Source organism: Belonocnema kinseyi, chromosome 3 (assembly GCF_010883055.1).
Source record: "Belonocnema kinseyi isolate 2016_QV_RU_SX_M_011 chromosome 3, B_treatae_v1, whole genome shotgun sequence".
NCBI lineage: Eukaryota > Metazoa > Arthropoda > Insecta > Hymenoptera > Cynipidae > Belonocnema > Belonocnema kinseyi.
In genome coordinates this window covers 157930579-157949723 of record NC_046659.1, presented here as the reverse complement: position 1 = coordinate 157949723, position 19145 = coordinate 157930579, and the positions used below count along the sequence as shown (strand labels likewise).

General features: G+C 27.3%; 1 protein-coding gene across 1 annotated transcript in view; it reads right to left on the bottom strand.

The window, feature by feature from the left end:
- Positions 1–258: 258 nt before the first annotated feature.
- LOC117168694 (E3 ubiquitin-protein ligase MARCH6) overlaps positions 259–19145 on the bottom strand; it is a 30666-nt gene continuing 11779 nt past the window's right edge. Inside the window, exons 3-5 of the mRNA XM_033354375.1 lie at positions 14125–14446; positions 6984–8492; positions 259–2305 (exon numbers count right to left, since the gene is read on the bottom strand). Of these exons, the coding sequence (XP_033210266.1) occupies positions 1563–2305; positions 6984–8492; positions 14125–14446 (2574 nt within the window). The 3' untranslated portion in view covers positions 259–1562. The remainder of the gene's footprint in view (positions 2306–6983; positions 8493–14124; positions 14447–19145) is intronic.

The window sequence follows — 19145 nt, the reverse complement described above, 5'->3', positions numbered from 1 at the left end:
AAACTGTTTTTGTTTTAAAGGAAATTCGCCTTTTTTGTTTGAGAATTAATAATTTCGAGTTAAGAATTAAACTGTTTGGTTGCAAATGAACTTATTCCTACAATTTTTTTTCTTTGTTGACTGAAAAATTTTTGTTGGTTGAAAATGGACTTTTTCTGTTGAAAATTCGTCCTTTTGGGTCGATAAATACTCATAAATAAATAAATAACAAAAGCAGACAGGATTTCTTAATCGACAGAAAAACTCTAGAAAATTTACAAAGAAATATTCTTTATTCAGGAAAGTTGCGCTGCAGCGTAAAAAATTCTTACACTGTTTTTCTTTAATACCGGGTTCAGTGTTTAAATGTAACGACGAACAAAGTCTCAGTACTCGTTATTACATGTGATTATTGTAGATTTATTTGGCTCAGTGTTTCTACTGTGTACTTACAAGTCAGACGCGTATTTAGAACGCCTTTTACTATTTTTTTTTCCTGCAAAAAAATAAATAAAAAGACTGATTTTGTCATCCAGAGAAAATCAATTTAAATCTGCTATCTTCTAAATACGCATCTGAAAGCTGGAAAGCAAAATATTGTGTCATAAAAAAAAAAATAATTTTGAAACTTCCATCAGAGGAATAAAACTTTTTTGAAGCATCAACAGCTCTTTTTTTTCTAATCGGACCTAACAAGGCCGGAAAACTTAAACCCTAATTATAGAAAAAACCAAACCGACCAATTTCTTAATTAAATAAATTGCATAAATGCGGAAGTTGTAAGACTTTTCAGAAGATTTTAAAGTTTTAGATTATTCAAGTAGAATCTAAAGGCCATCTAAAAAAAAAGAAAAAATATATAAAATATTTTCTTCAATTGCGATTTCGTAAATGTAAGATGAGAGGGATTTATAATTACAAGTCAGGAAACTACACTCTGTTAAAAATAGTCAACATCAATTTTTTTTTTTCGACACCCAAACCCTTAAAAACCAAAAGTCTAGGAAAAAAAATGAAGAGTTGAAAAGTAGCCGTAATTTTATAGATATAGAAAATCGACAAAATTCCGGTTCTTTTAGTTACGAACCGAGAAAAGTCAGAAATTCTACTATACAGATTATTAATAGTTCTCAATTTTCTGACTCAATTTGTACATGCATATAATATACACTTCCCTATCCAAGTATCCAGTTAATATTTAATCACTCCTGTAAGAATTTCATAATCCAAAATATCCCCAACTTTGAAATCCATCAAAGAAAGAAAGAAAGAAAGAAAGAAAGCAAGAAAGTTGGAGAGATTTTGCCGAGTAGTTTTACAACTAGTAGAAAATAATTTAATAATCTACTAAAGATGATTAATCGTGGCTTATAGTACAATTGATAATCGACAAAGTGGAAAACAAGAGGCTTTTTTCTCATTTTTGATCGACCACCGCTTAGATAAATATATATTATTAAACTATAAGAAAAACAAAATCGAGTAACATCAGTTGGTGTAATTTTTTGAATCGAGCTGATCAGAACTAGAATCAGAATGTACACGAAGCTAAACCTAGACCATCTCCCCTCAAGTCTCGAGAATCAGTTCGATCTTTGCTGCTGTTGCGACTGCGTCTTATTTCTGTGCTCGTAGTTGACAAGTCTCTTGCCAACCAGGTACTTGTCATTCTTGATGTGCTCGTAGAGCTTTCGGAACTGACGAATCTGAAAACTGATGACAATGCAGACGAGATTGACGAGAAGCAGGAAAGGATAGAGGCGTCTCGCGATGAGAATTTGAGTCTGGGGATTGGTGACGAGAAGAGGAACAATTCCATGAGCGACCGCGTAGGGAATTGCAAGAGCGAGGCCAAAGCAGCAAATCACTGGAGCGGCCAATTCGGTGACGATGAATTTCAGGTCCATTTCCCGGATCCCGTCGGTGTAGGCTTTCTCGATGGCTAGACGAAGACGCCACTCGGGACCCATCATGGTCACTGCGGTGGCGATTTTCGTGTAGAGGACTCCAAGGGCCCAGTCTTGCCAGATGAAGAGAATCGGATTCTGCTCGAGAGGAACCCTCAGCGGCACTACGACCACGAGTTCTAGGAGAAGGCCGAAAAGGAGGGGAATCACGCCAATCAGGAGGAAGAAGGCGACTGATGCCTTGGCACCGAGGATTGCCCAGTGCTTTATTCGGTCGATGATGGCGCGTCGACCTCGCGGAAGCCAGGATATTGCGAGAGCCAGCCCTCGGAAGGCTGCCCAGCAGACGTAGGTCCCGCAGGCAACTGTGTAGACCTCGTGAACTCGTCCGGACAAGGTCACCATTGAATCGTTTCCATCTGGAAGAATAAGTTTTAAGTTTTAAGTTTTAACGGCTTTGATAGTGCGAAAATTATATTTTTCTGAAAAAAGATCTTCTAACGGGTGGGTGCTTTCCCAATTAAGCTATTAGAGAGATCGAAAGACAAATCCGTTTTCAGAAATAGACGCTATCTCAAGCTAGGCGTTGCATTTATGATACAAGTCATTTCAGGGAAATCTGTATTATCAGCAGAGTAGTTACTATTGATTACAGGGTGGCCGTTTTAATCGAAGGAAAAAATTCCCGTTCATTTCCTGGTTTTTTCTCGGTTCGCAAACATTATTCACGGTCAATGCAATTTCAAAAATCAAACTATATTCTACATATTTTTACATTTACAGTAATAAACAATAAACAACAAATTAAAGCATTCAAAGTGGAAACCTTGAATTCTATACTTTTAAAATTGAAGTTTAAAAGTTTTTCAATTAAACAATGTTAAATTAAATTCAAATAAACTGCAAAATTTAGAAATTTTATAAATTATAGAGTCCAAAGATTCAGATTAAGTTCCAAAAATAGAAATCCACGTTAACATTTTCAATACTCTAAATTAAAGAATCAAGCAATTTTTCAAAGATTTCAAGGATTTCAAATGCTTCGCAGAGATTTCTAAAGTCTTTACAAAAATTTTAATGATTTTTCAGAGATTCAAAAAAGATTTTACAGATATTTAAATGATTTCCCAAAGATTTGAAACATTTTACAAATATTTTTGATACATATCAATCATGGCACAAAGATTTTACAGAGATTTGAACGATTTCCCAAAGATTTAAAACATATAACAAAGATTTTTGAAAGATTTCAATCACTGCACAAAGATTTCCTATATTTCGCAAATATTTCAGAAAAATTACAATGATTTCCTAAAGATTGTAAAGATTTGACAAAGATTTTAGATATATTGCAAATATTTCCAAAGAATTAAAAAAGAATTCTAAAGATTCCACAAACATTTCAAAAGATTTGACAATTTTTTTAAGAACTGTGAAAAACTTCAAAAGAATAAACAAAACAAAAATGTCTTTAGATTCTTACGAAAATTGAAAATGATTTTTCACTTTGAAAAGTTATAGTGACAGAAAGTTTAAGGAGATATCAAAAATTATCAAAGAAGTACCTGGAAGATTTTAAGGATTTTTTTTTAATTCGCAGGATTTCCCAAGAATTATAGAAAAAATTCGATTAATTAAAAAATATATTTAGATGTTCTGGAAAAAATGTTTTAAAAAAACTTCATTTAAATTACTTGAAATCATTTAAATTTTTTAATTAAATTTGAACCTTTTCAAGACTTCTAAATATATTTTAAAATTAAGTCAAAATTTAACAAATTCACTTACAAATTAAACACTTTTCGACTAGAACAATTAAAATTGTAACACTAAAAGTTTAAAAACTCTTCGAAATTCTAGAGATTCAAAGCTTTCTATGTAAAACAATTCAGTTTCAAATGGTTTTCTTTTAAATATTTGGTTTTAATTTACTCGTCTTAAATGAACAGTGAAATCTTACTAATTATTAAATACTTATTTTTTTCTAAATTAAGAAATTTCACATCAATATTTTAAATTTAATCACAACCTTTAATTACGACGATATTATTATAGAGTTATTTTTAAGTTAAAAAAAGTAAAACGCACGTTTACATTTTTCAATGGCTAACCAAAAATTCAATAGAAATAATATATTAATCAATTTATTTGTTAAATTTAATATAAAAAATAATATAAAGGAAGACCTGAAACTGTGAATTAAAAATATTTTATTCATAAATCATGAAATTTTTTATTAAAAAATAAAATTATTGGAATAAATGATATATTAATTTCAATTCTTATCAAGACTTTCGGATTGAAACAATTACCGATCCATTTTAAAAATAATTTATTTATTTATTTATATTTAATGCACTTTAATTGTTAAAAAAACTGTTAAAATCGGATTTGGGCAGATTTTTTTCTGAAAATACGTAAAATTCCCAGTTTCCCGGTCCGGCGGCCACCTTGTTTTTTATAAAAAAATCATCAATTTTAAAAGCTTCTAATTTTTAATTTGTTAAGCCTTTAAAACTGCATTTTAAAATTCATTAAATTAAAATATATGCTTAGAAATATGAAATTGAAAATTGTTAAATTAAAGATTTTCTAATCAAGCATTATACACTAAACGATATAATAATTTATAAAAATCATAATTTAACAAATTATTTAAAAAAACGGTTGTTTTTCCCGTAGAAAATTAATATTTTTGTTTAAAAATTCATCTGTTTTTAGTTGACTCTTCAACTTTGCGGTTTAGCATTCTTGAATTTGGTGAAAATCCGTTTTTTCCAGTAGAAAATTAATCTTTTTATTTAAAAATTAATCTTTTGGTTAAAAAAGGTGTTAACGTTAAACTTTAAAATTCAACTATTTGGTTGACGATTCAATGTTTTAGCTAAAAATTCATCCCGGTGGATGTAAATTTAACCATTTTGTTCAAAATTCCTTTTTTTTTTTTGTTAGAAAATTACTTTGGTAATTGAAAATTTACTTATTCCATTTTTGATACAAATATTGTATTTTTTTCAAACTAAAAATTCAACCATCTTTTAAAATTGAACTATATTGTCAAAAAATCGTTTGTTGTTGTCGTTAACAATTAATCTAGTTTAGTTGAAAATTTATGTTTTCGGTTTAGAATTATTGAATTCTATTAAAAATTCGTAAATTCATCTTTTTTAGTAGAAATTTCAACATTTTGGTTGAGAATTTTTTTATTTTATTGAAACAGTTTAATTTTTAACGTTAAAAACTTATCTTTTTTTTTTTTGGTAGAAAATTAATCTTTTTGCTTAAAGATTAATGATTTTGGTTGCGAATTCTTGAATTTTATACAAAATTCATCTTTTTTGTGAATAAATTAATCTTTTTGTTTAAAAATTCTTCTATTTTAGATGGAAATTAAACTTTTTGATTCAGAATTCTTGAATATTGTTAAAAATTCGTATTTACGATAGAAAATTCAACTTTTTGATTAAGAACTGTTGAATTTGGTTATTTCTTTTTTGGTAGTAAATTAATATATAAATATTTTTTATTGTTGTAAATTTATCTTTTTTAGTTGAAAACTTAACTTTTTGGTTGAGAACCCTTGAATTTTGTTCAGTTTCATCTTTTTTTGAAGTAAATTAATATTTTTGTATTAAAATTCATCTCTTCTATTTTAAACTTCAACTTTTTCAGTAAAAAGTCTTAAATTTTGTTAAAAATTCGTCTTCTTTAGTAGTAAATTAATCTATTTGTTTGAAAATTCTTCTATTTTAGATGGAAATTAAACTTTTTGGTTCAGAATTCTTGAATATTGTTAAAAATTCGTTCTTTTCGAAAGAAAGTTAATCTTTTTGTTTGTAAATTTATCTTTTTGAGTAGAAAATTCAATTTTTTGGTTGGGAACCTTAGCATTTTATTGAAAATTCGTTTTTTTTAGCAGTAAATTAACCTTTTGGTTAGAAATTCTTCTGTTTTAGTAGAAAATTCAATTTTTTGGTTGAGAACTTTTGAATTTTATGAAAAATTCATGTTCTTTGGTAGTAAATTATTCTTTTCGTTTAAAAATTCATCCTTTTTATTTGAAACTTCAACTTTTTTGTTGTGAACTCTTAATTTGATCAGCTGCTATTAAATATTTTATTACGAAAAAATTATCAGATATCGTTTAATATGTCCTCTTCAAAGTAAACCATGTTTTATAATGATTGATTAATTTTTTATTTGTTTAAAAACTTGTAGCAAAATAATCTTTTTAGTTACCAATTCATCTTTTTATTTGGAAATTCAACTTTTTGTTTGAGAATTCTTGAATTTTATTTTAAAATCGTCCTTTTTGGTGGTAAATTGATCTTTTTGCTTAAAAATTCATTTTTTTTTAGTTAGAAATTTAACTTTTTTGGTTCAGAATTCTTAAATTTTATTAAAAAATCGTTTTGTGTAAAAATTCATGTTTTTACTTGAAAATTCAACTTTTTGGTTGAGGATTCTTGAATTTTATTAAAAATTCGTCTTTTTTGGTAGCAAATTAAACTTTTTGTTTAAAAATTCATCTTTTTTAGTCAAAAATTCAGCTTTTTGGTTCAGAATTCTCGAATCTTGTTAAAAATTCGATTTCTTGGTAGCAAATTAATCTTTTTGTTTAAAAAAATTATTCTTATTGTTTGAAAATTCATCTTTTTTATTTGAAAATTCAACTTTTTGGTTAAACCTTCTTGAATTTTTTTTTAAAATCCATTTTTTCTCGTAGAGAATTAACCTTGATGTTTAAAAATTATCTTTTAAAATTGAAAATTCAACTGTTTCGTTGAGAATTCTTAAAGTTTATTAAAAACTCGTTTTTTTTTGGTAGAAAATAAATCTTTTTGTTTAAAAATTCATCTTTTTAGTTGAAAATTCAACTTTTTCGTTTAGAATTCCGGAATATTGTAAAAAAAAATCGTCTTTCCGGTAGAAATTTAATCTTTTCCTTTTAGAAATTCATCGCTTTTAATTTACACTACAAATTTACGGTTTAGAATTCTTGAATTTGGTGAAAATTAATTTTTTCCGGCGGCCACCCTGAAAAAAAAAAAAAAACAACAACAGCAAAAAAAAACAACATATTTGAAAAACACTTACTGGCGCTGGACACCGGAGGTGGTAGAACCGGGGGCGATGGTGCAGGAGCCCCAACCATCCAAAGAGCCATCACTCTTCGTCCAAGCCAGACAGGAAGAGTCATGGCAATCAAACTCGCAATGACAAGCGAGACACAAACGCAGAAGAGCAATCCCATGAGTCGCGCATGGAACCATCTCGGGCGGACATACGGCTGGAAATCCGTTGGCGTCTCTCGATGAATCATGGCCTGATGAGCGGCTCCCAAGTCGGGATGTAGCTGCGGCTCCTCAACTGCCGCGGGTCCCGGCTCATCCGACTGATCGCGCAGCAGATAGGACTGCAAATCCAGAAGCCAGGCCACCACCTGACACCAGCCGCGCACCAGAGCCTTCAGCCAGGTTCGCGTGTGACTTTGTTCCAGCAAAGCCGGCAGTATCACCTGCAGCAGAAGCAGTTCCAGCGACAACTCGCTCACCTGGGCCTCGCTCTGAACGGTGACTGTGTAGGGGAGAAATCCCGGCCAGGCCCATCGCAGAATCCTCACCGGGAGCCAGAGCATCAGCAGTATCGCCGTGCCGAAGATGACAGCCGAGGCGACGAGGCGTCTCGCGTGTCGCAAAATCGGCAGATGCACCATTTCCTGGATCGGCGAGAAATCCGGATCGTTGAGATTCCGCAGGAACCAGAGAACCCCGGGTCGCAGGATCTCGCGCAGGAGAAGGATGAACGAGGCGAAATAGTAGATGTAGACCATGCCGACGAGCCAGTGGATGAACATCGATGTGCTCGGGGCGTGGCGGAATGAGGACTCGCGGTCGCGGAGAGTGGCGTCGAACATCGCCAGAGAGCAGATGTCCAACCACCAGCCGCAAACGAGCGGCAGGACGCCAATCTCGACGACCGAGAGAAGCGAGACCTTGACGACGACGTAGCAGAGGCCGAGGATCCGTTGAGAGGTGCGCAGTCCGAAGAGAGCGGCGAGTGTGTGGAGCACGACGAGGCAAACGCCAATGACGCAGTATCCGCAGAGGGTCGTGACCAATCCTTCAAAGTGAGAGGCCGCGGCGTGCTCCTGGAGTCCCATATTCGCGATTGCAAAGTGCCCGATGTGATAGGGACAGAAGGCGAAAACGATGATGAAGAGAGTGTTGAGCGAAATGACCCAGAAGACGTGCTCGAGGAAGAGGAGCGATCCATCCAGGCCGAGGAGACGTTCCCAGGTGAGCTCTTCAGCTGGACGATCCCACTCCATTGGATTCCAGTTGGCTTCTTCGGCCTCGCCTTGGATTTGTGCTGGACCCGCGAGAGGAGGAGGCGGCGGCGGAGCAGCCTGGCCTTGAAAATGAGCGCGCAAGTGGGCCAAATTTCGCATCACTCGGCCATTTGGTCGGTCCACTTCTGGCCGAGGTGCCGCGAGTTCCTCTTCCCGCGCGAGTCGCTCGGGAAAAACGGCTGCCTGATTGATTTCCTCTTGATACAAGGGGTTCTCTTCTATGTGCGCCACGGCGTCGATAATCATGTGAATTCCTGTGGATTAAACATACAAATTTTATATAGTACACCTAGTACAGGGCGTCTACTCAAATCCTGGAAAAATATTCTCTGACAATTTCAGCTTTTTACAAGTATAGTTATCATTTTTTAAAAATAATTATTATTTAGTAATTACAAGATATTCCTAAATATATCAGAACCATCGATTACTTGAATAATTAACCCTAAGCGTGCATACTTTCCAGGAATCAAGGAAAGTGCACACTGGGTGTTAAACACCCCCGCGTGTTCAAAGCTGATTTGATCAGCTGCTATTAAATATTTTATTACGAAAAAATGATCAGATATCGTTTAATATGTCCTCTTCAAAGTAAACCTGGTTTTATAATGATTGATTAATTTTTTATTTGTTTAAAAATTTGTAGCAAAATAATCTTATTGGTTAAAAATTCATCTTTTTACTTGGAAATTCAACTTTTTGTCTGAGAATTCTTGAATTTTATTTAAAAATCGTTTTTTTGGTGGTAAATTAATCTTTTTGCTTAAAAATTCATGTTTTTTAGTTAAAAGTTTAACTTTTTGGTTCAGAAATCTTAAATTTTATTAAAAAATCTTTTTTTTTGTAGTAAATAAATCTTTTTGTTTAAAAATTCATCTTTTTACTTGGAAATTCAATTTGTTGGTTGAGGATTCTTAAATTTTATTAAAAAATCGTCATTTTTTGTAGCCAATTAATCTTTTTGTTTAAAAATTCATCTTTTTACTTGGAAATTCAACTTGTTGGTTGAGGATTCTTAAATTTTATTAAAAAATCGTCATTTTTTGTAGCAAATTAATCTTTTTGTTTAAAAATTCATCTTTTTACTTGGAAATTCAACTTGTTGGTTGAGGATTCTTAAATTTTATTAAAAAATCGTCATTTTTTGTAGTAAATAAATCTTTTTGTTTAAAAATTCATCTTTTTACTTGGAAATTCAACTTGTTGGTTGAGGATTCTTAAATTTTATTAAAAAATCGTCATTTTTTGTAGCAAATTAATCTTTTTGTTTAAAAATTCATCTTTTTACTTGGAAATTCAACTTGTTGGTTGAGGATTCTTAAATTTTATTAAAAAATCGTCATTTTTTGCAGCAAATTAATCTTTTTGTTTAAAAATTCAGCTTTTTGGTTCAGAATTCTCGAATATTGTTCAAAATTCGACTTCTTGTTTAGCAAATTAATCTTTTTGTTTAAAAATTCATCTTTTCACTTGAAAATTCAACTTTTTGGTTGAGAAATTTTGAATTTTATTCAAAAGTCGTATAGTTTGGCAGTAAATTGTTCTTATTGTTTGAAAATTCATCTTTTTTTATTTGACAATTCAACTTTTTGGTTGAGCCTTCTTGAATTTTTTTTTAATTCATTTTTTCTCGTAGAGAATTAATCTTGATGTTTAAAAATTATCTTTTAAAATTGAAAATTGAATTGTTTCGTTGAGAATTCTTAAAGTTTATTAAAAACTTGTTTTCTTTTTGTAGTAATTAAATCTTTTTGTTTCAAAAAAAAATTTTTTTTTTAGTTGCAAATTCAATTTTTAGGTTCAGAATTCTTGAATAATGTTAAAAATTCGTCTTCCTGGTAGTGAATTAAACTTTCTGTTTAAAAATTCATCTTTTTGGTTAGGGATTTTTGAATTATATTGAAAAATCGTCATTTTTAGTAATAAATTAATCTTCTTGTTTAAAAATTTATCTTTTTTAATTGAAAATTCAAGTTTTTGGTTCAGAATTCTTGAATATTTTTAAAACTTCGTCTTTACTGATAGTAAATTTATCTTTTTGTTTCAAAATTCATCTTTTTCAGTCGACAATTCAAATTTTTGTATTTTATTAAAAATTCATATTTTTTTGTATTAAATTAATTTTTTTGTTTCAAAATTCATCTTTTTAGTTTAAAATTTAACTTTTTAGTTGAGAATTCTTTAATTGTGTTCAAATTTCGTTCTTTTCTGTAGAAAATTAATCCTTTTGTTGAAAAATTCATCTTTTAGGTTAAAAATTTCACAAATAGGTGTTAAAGTTGAACATAAAAATTCAACTTTTTGATTGAGAATTCTTCAATTTTATTGACAATTAGTCTTTATTGGTAGTAAATTTATCTTTTTGTTTCAAAATTCATCTTTTCTGTCGACAACTCAACTTTTTGGTTGCGAATTTTTTAATTTTATTAAAAATTCATTTTTTTGTAGTAAATTATTTTTTTTCTTTAAAAATTCAATTTTTTGGTTGAGAATTCTTAAATTTCGTCAAAAATTACTTTGGTGATTTGAAAATTTATCTATTCCATTTTTTGTCAAAAATATGTGTGTCTGTGTTTTTTTAATGTAAAAATTCCATTATTTCTTAAAACTGAACTATTTTCTTAAAAATTCGTTTTTTCTGGTTGTTGACCATTAAACTAGTTCAGTTAAAAATTCAACTTTTGGGTTGAGAGTTCTTGTATTTTGTTGAAAATTCGTCTTTTTGGTATAAAATTAACTTTTTTTTATCAAAATTTCACATTTTTTATTTAATAATTCAACTATTTGGTATAGAAAATTTCTCATTTTGTCTTGAAAGTTCAATAATTTAGTAACAAAAATCAACTATTTGATGGATTTAAAAAAAAATATTTAAAATTATTTTTGTTAAATTAAAAGTTTAACTATTCCATTTTTTGTGAAAAACTTACATTTCTTATTTTAAAAATTCAATAATACCCGGATTAACTGTCACATAAAATTGAATTAGGCACATTTCAGCACTTACACTAAAAATTATTTTTCTATTTTTTTAAACTGAAAGGTTGCATTTTTAACCAGAAAGTTTAAAATTCTACCAGAAAACACGAGTTTTCAACAACAACAAAAAAGATCATTTTTCTAACCAAAATGGACAAGTTCATCTTTTAATTGAAAAAATCAATTTTCAAGAAAAAAAATGAAGAAATAAATTGTTAACTAACACGATTAGTCTTTAAATAAAATAAAAAATGAATCTTTAACAAAATCAGGGTGGCGATTCAGCGGACGATTTCATATTCCCGGTTATTTCCCGGTTTTCCTGATCAAGTATTTCAATTCATCCAAAAAGATGAATTTTTAAACAAGATTAATTTTCTACCAAAAAATACCATTCTTCAACAAGAAAAATGATTTTTTAATGAAAGAAGACAAATATTCAACCAAGTGGTTAAATTTTGAGCTAAAAAAAAAGAATTAACAAAAATGGAACAGTTCCATTTTTAGTTTAAAACAATTAATTTTCAATCTAACTGATAAATTTTTAACTAAAATGATCAAACATAAACTGAAATAGTTGAATTTTCAAACAAAAAATTAAGTTTTACTAAAAAAAAAATAGATAAACTTTCTACCAAAACTAAAATAATTAAATTTTAAATTAATGAAATCAATGTTTAACTAAAAAGACGAATTTTCAACTAAAACGAGAATTTTTCAAACAATAATTGAATAAATAAAATTTTAGTAAAAAATAAAGGTTTAACCAAAGAAATGAATTTTTAATTGAAATTATGAATCTTCAACCAAAAAAATTAATTTTCAACAGCGTTTAATTTTTAGCCGCATGTATTTGAATTTTTAACTAAAGAAAGGTAAAATCGCAACAAACAATTTAATAAAATTTTCTATTAAATTCTTGTAATCTTTTGAAATATTTGTGAATCTTTGAAATCTTTTGAAATATTCTAAGAAGTTTTAAAATCGCTTTCAATGTTTGAAATCTTTTAAATTTGGTGTACCCTTTTCCAAATATTTTAAATTCATACATTCTTTTGAAATCTTTAAAATATTTATGAAATATTTTATACTAATTTGAAATCGTTAAAACACTTGACATTTTCCACAAAATTTTAAAATAGTTTAAAATATTTGAAATCTTTGTGAGTTCTTTGAGATATTTCTGAAATTATTTGCAAATCTTGTAAAAAAATTTAAAATCGTTTAGAATCTTTAAAATGTTCTGAAATTCTTGTATTCTTTTGAAATATTTATAAAAATCCGAAGATATGAATTTTCAAGAAAAAATTTTTTTCAACAAAACAGTTGAATTTTAAACCAAATTATTAACTTTTAAGATAGAAAAAATGAATATTTTACAACAAATTTTGAATTTTTGATAAAGCAGTTAAATTTTCAATCTAAAAAGATAAATTTATAACGAAAAATGAAATATTTGATACTATTTCAAAAGAAAAATATTTTTATTTTAAATCAAAAATAGTTGAGTTAAAAAAAGACAAATTTTATATAAAAAACTTGAATCCTCAACTCGAACCGACTATTGTTCAACCGGAGAGTTGCATTTTTTTATAAAAAAAAAAAAGACTTTCTACCCAAAAAACGTATTTTGTAACAAAATAAATACATTTGCAACCAAGCAGTTAATGTAAATGATACATAATTTTTATAAGATAATAATATATAATAAAATGTATCAAATTAATACTAAAATACAAAAGTTTGGTCAAAAATGTCGAATTTTTAATGTAATACGTAAATTTTCAACCAAATAGTTGATATTTCAACTAAGAAACATACATTTTCCATCGAATAGTTAAATTTTCAATTGAAAACAAAATTTTTCAACCAAACATACGAATTTCTAAATAAAAGTATGAATTTCCCACCAATATCTAATAATGGATATTGCAATAAAAAAATATAATTTAATTTTGTTAATAAAAAACAGTTGAGTTTAACCAAAAAATACCAATTTCCAACAAAATGCTTAAATTTTCAACTTCAACAGACTAATTTTCAACCGATCAGTTTGTTAATTCTTACCAAAAAAATAGTTTTCTACAAAAGAAACGAGTCTTTAAAAATATAATCATTTTTCAACTAAATATTCCAATTATCAACCGAGAAGATTTATTTATTGGCAAAAAAATGCATTTTCAACATAATAGGTAAATTTTCAACCAAATAGTCGAAGCTTCAACCAAAAAATATCAATTTTCTACTGAAAATAGGATAATTAAATTTTTATTAAAAAAAAATATTTTTCGACCAATAAGATAATAATTGATATTTCATCTGAAAAAGAATTATCAATACAAATAAAAATGAATAAAAAAAAGAAAAAGAATTTTTAATAAACCAGTTAAGTCTTCCACTAAAACATATTAGTTTTCAACCAAACAGTTTCAATTTTAACCAAAAAGATTAAATTTCTACCAAAAAAGACGAATTTTCAACAAATTAAATAAATCTTTAAACAAATAGTTGAATTCGGAACAAAGAGGATCAATTACCTTCTAGAACAGACGAATTTAAAAAAAAAATAAATAAATAGGACCAATTTTCTACCAAAAAATGGAATAGTTCAACTTTAAAATAAAAAAATTAATTCTCATCGACAAAAAACGAATTTTCAAGAAAATAGTTCAATTATTAAACAATGAAATTAATTTTTAAGCAACACGATGAGTCTTTATATAAATAAAAAAATGAATCTTTCACAAAGTAGTTCATCTTTCGATCAAATACTTGAATTTTTCTAACAAATTGTACAATATTTCTTTCTTGGTGATTTGCAGACATAAGAAATTATTATGACCCCCCCCCCCTCACGCCAAAAAAATAAAAATAATAATTGACTGTAATTTAGAGAGGGTTCCTTACCATCCTCGTTTTGTTCGTCAGCTCTCGGTGGATCGTCAACGAAAGGCGGCACGTTGTTGTTGTCAGGAGCCTCGGGTTGTTGAATGACCCTCTCTTCCTGGTTCTGCTGCTGTTGGCCTTCGGCAGCAGGTGGATTGTCCACCGGTGGCAACTGCACATTGTCTCTCTCCAGCCAATCGGGTCCACCTGCGTGTAAAATCTGCTCACGAAGCCAGACCAAACCGATGAAAGCGACTAGGGTGCATATTATCACTAAACCGCCGTGAAAAACATCCGAGGAGACGTTTTCTGTCGAGATCATGTCCATTGGGAGCGAGAGAATCTACAATTGTACAATAAACTCTATTTACCAACACTTATTATTTAACCCTCAAAGTGTATACATGGTAGAAATCACGGTAAAGTGCATCGTGGGTATTCTATACCCCAGCGTATTTAATCATGTATTGTTTAACACCCATTGAATATTTTGTGACAATAAAATTATACGATATAGTTTAAGGTATCTTTTATAAGGTAGAGTGAATTTTATAGCCATTTATTTATTTCAAGCTTGTTAAACAAATTATTGAAAACAAGTGAATAAAGGTTTTTTACTTTAAAATTCATAACTCACGCAATTTCAATTATTTTAACCTGCAAATTTATGACTATACTTTTGAAATAGTGCACTTTCGTAAAAAAATATTGCAACATGGGTGCTTTTAAGAAAAATATTTATTTGCACCCCACGATTTTTTTACCTCAGTTACAGTTAGTGTCTCCAACTAAAGCTAAATCGCGAGACTTACTCCATTTTTTCGAATAAAGTATGGTTTATAAGAGTTTAAACATTTCTTGGGGTGTATGACACCCACAATGCACTTTAAGGGTTAAATTAGAAAGACGGCTTAAATATTGGGCAAGAAGGGTACTTTTTCTAATTTTTCCCACCCCTAACACATTTAAACTTAAGTTGAATTATTCTCTAACTTTCCCTGACTTTTTCCTCCTAAATTTTTCATTTCCCTTGTCGTATTAAATAGATTTCTCTCAGGATAAACTTGTAACGAAAGATGTTTATTTTTAAATATAGGTATTCTTAAATTAACTATTAAATTTGTAACCGAAGAAATCCGTTTACCTAAAAAATAGAACTTTTTAACCCCAAATTTTTAATTATTGTAATTTATACCATAAAAACGAATTTTGCACAAAATATTTAAATTTTTCAACTATTATTTGATATTTCAATCTAAAGATGTTTTAATTTCAAACCAAAAATAGTTAAATGCAACCAAAGAAGAGGAAAATTTAATAAAATAGTTTAATTTTTTATCAAATAAATGAATTTTGAATTGTAATGATGGATTTTTAATTTAAAAAATAAATTTTCAACAAAATACTTGATCTTTCGACCAAAAAGATGAATTTTTCATCAAGCAGATGAATATTTTACCCCAGAAGATGAATTTTCAACTAACCCATTCAATTTCCAATTAGATCAATAAATTTTTAACAAAATACACGAATTTTCAACAAAATATTTGAATTTCTAACCAAACAAATGATTTTTCAACTAAAATGAGGAATCTTTAAACAAGAAAATGCATTTTCAACAAAATAGTTCACTTTTTAACTAATATTTGATATTTCAATCGAAAGATATTTTAATTTGAAACCGAAAACAGTCGAATTCAACCAAAGACGAATATTTTGTAAAATAGTTTAACTTTTTAAGAAATAAATGAATTTTGAATTGTAATGATGGATTTTTAATTAAAAAAATAAAGTTTCAATAAAATATTAGATTTTTTACCAGGTTTCAACTAAAGGATTGAATTATCAACTATAATGACGAATCTTCAACAAAAAAGGAATTTCCAAACATAAAAATTAATTTTCTATCAAAAGAGAATAATTTTTAATTGAAAAGATCAATATTTAACCAAAAATGGAATAAAATAAGTTTTTAGTTTAAAAACTAAACGAATTTTTAACAAAATATTTAATTTTTTAACAACAAAAAAAAGTATTTTTAATTATCATGACGAAACTTCAATCAAAAAATTAGATGTAATTAAATGTAAATTAAAATGAATTTTAAACCATATAAATTAATTTCCTACAAAAAAAAACAACAAATTCCCATCAAATCACATGGATTCTCAACTAAAAAAGATAGCTTTTCAATCAATTTAAAAGAAATGTAAGTTTTTGAATTAAAACGTTGAATTAAAAACCAAAAAATTAAATGCAATTTTTCGACAAAATAAGCAAATTTTTAACGAAAGAAATGAATTTTCAACAGTAATGATGAATCATCAATAAAAAAAATGATTTTTTAAAGTAAAAATGGAATGGTTATGTTTTTATTTAACAATATTAATTTTTATCCAAAAGAAACTGAATTTTCAAAAAATAAAAATATTAAACTTAATATTGGATTTAATTATCGAATTCTTTCAGCTTGCCAAAATTCAAGGTCTTTTTCAGGTTTCTTTTTTTACATCTAAGTCGTCTTTTCGAAATCTCTGGGAATATTTTTAAATATTTGTATAGTCTTAGACATATTTGTGAAATCTTCAAATTTCTGTGAAATCTTTGAAATCTTTTTAAAAAAATTTGAAATCGTTTAAATATTTGAAATGTTTTAAAAAGTTCTGAAATACTTATGAATTCTTTGAAATAGTCCTAAAATCTTTTGTATTCGCTTGAAGTCTTTGGAAAACTTGTGAAATCTTTTATATTAATTTGAAATCGTTGAAATATTTTTAATTGTATACAAAATTTCGAAATATTTTAAATTCTTGAAATATTTGAAATTTTTATTATTTAAAAAAAATATTTTTTGAAATCTTTTGTATTTGTTTGAAGTATTTAAAATATTTGAAATCTTTGTGAAATCTTCTAAACAAAATTTGAAATAGTTTAAAATCTTTTGAAATATTTATAAAATCTTTTGAAACATTTTAAACAAATTTGAAATCACTTAAAATCTTTAAAATTGTTTGAATCTTTTGAAATCCTTATGAATTATTTGGGATATTTTCGAAATTTTTTGTATTTGCTTGAAATCATAGACATACTGTCATTCTTTGTGAAATATTTTGAAATTTTCTAAAAAATTTTGAACACGTTTCAAATATTTGTTATGTTTTGAAATATTTGAAATTCTTTTATTTTTCTGAAACCTTTAAAATATTTGTAAAATATTTTGTATTAATTTTAAATCATTAAAATATTTGAAATATTTATGAAATCTTTTAACCAAAATTTGAAATTGTTTAAAATCCTTGAAATGTTTTGAAATTCTTGTATTCTTTGGAATCTTTGAAATTCTTCAAATTCTTTGCAATATTTAATAGTTCTTTGAAATATTTTGCATTCGTTTGAAATAATAAAAATATTTTTAATGTTTTGAAATCTTTGTGAAATATTTTGTATTTATTTGAAACGTTTAAAAAATCTTTGTAAAGTCTTTTGAAATGTTTTGAAATTTTCTAAAGAATTTTGAACTCGTTTCAAATATTTGTTATGTTTTGAAATATTTGAAATTCTTTTATTTTTCTGAAATCTTTAAAATATTTGAGAAATATTTTGTATTAATTTTAAATCATTAAAATATTTGAAATCTTTATGAAATCTTTTAATCAAAATTTGAAATTGTTTAAAATCTTTGAAATTCTTGTATTCTTTGGAAATTTTTATTGTGAAATTTTTCGCATTAATTTAAAGTCATTAAAATTTTTAAATAATTTTAAATGTATTGAAATCTTTGAAATTCTTCAAATTCTTTGCAATATTTAATAGTTCTTTGAAATACTTTTGCATTCGTTTGAAATCATTAAAATATTTGAAATCTTTATGAAATCTTTTAAACAAAATTTTAAATGGTTTAAAATCTTTGAAATGTTTTGAAATTCTTGTATTCTTTGGAATTTTTTGTGAAATTTTTCGCAATAATTTAAAGTCATTAAAATTTTTAAAATCATTAAAAATTTGTTGAAATCTTTAAAATTCTTCAAATTCTTTGCAATATTTAATATTTCTTTAAAATATTTTGCATTCGTTTGAAATCTTTGAAATATTTGTGAAATATTTTGTATTTATTTAAAACATTTAAAAAATCTTTGTAAAATCTTTTGAAATGTTTTGAAAACTTTCAAATTTTGTATGAAATCTTTGGGAAATCCATGAATTCTTTTTTAAAATCTTTGGGAACGCATTGCCAAATATTTCTAATATATGGCAATATTTGTAAAATTATTGAAATCTTTGTAAAATCATTTATACCTTAGTGAAATCTTTCAAAATTATCCGAAATCTTTATAAAATCTTTGAAATATTTTTGAAATAATTAGTAATAATTGTAAAAATGATTGAAAGATTTGTGAAATCTTTGGAAAAGAATCGAAGTCTTTGTGAAACCTTTTAAATCTATCTAAAATCTTTGCGAAATATTTGAAATTTTTGGGAAATCATTGATCTCTTTGTAAAATGTTTTTAATCTATCCAAGATCTTTGCGAAATATTGAAAATCTTTGTGAGATATTTGCGAAATATTTGATATAATAGGTAATATTTGTAAAAATGAATAAAATCTTTGTGAAATCTTTGCGAAACATTTCACGTTTTTTTAAATATTTCGGAAATCGTTGATCTCTTCGTAAAATCCTTTTAATCTATCCAAAACCTTTGTGAAATATTTGAAATGCTTGGTAATATTTGTGAAAATATTTATATCGTCGCGAAATCATTGAGATATTTGTGCAATCTTTTAAAACTGTCGGAAATTTTTATGAAATAATTGAGGTCTTTGATAAATCTTTTTAATCAATCCAAAACCTTTGTAATCTTTGTGAAATCTTTCTAAAATCTGTGAAATATTAGAAAATATTGGTGAAATTATTGAAATATTTGTGAACTCTTTGCGAAATATTTTAAATACTAGGTATTATTTATGAAATAATATATTGAAATCGTTGCGAAATCATTGAAATCTTTATGCAATCTTTGAAATCTATCGAAAATTTTGATGA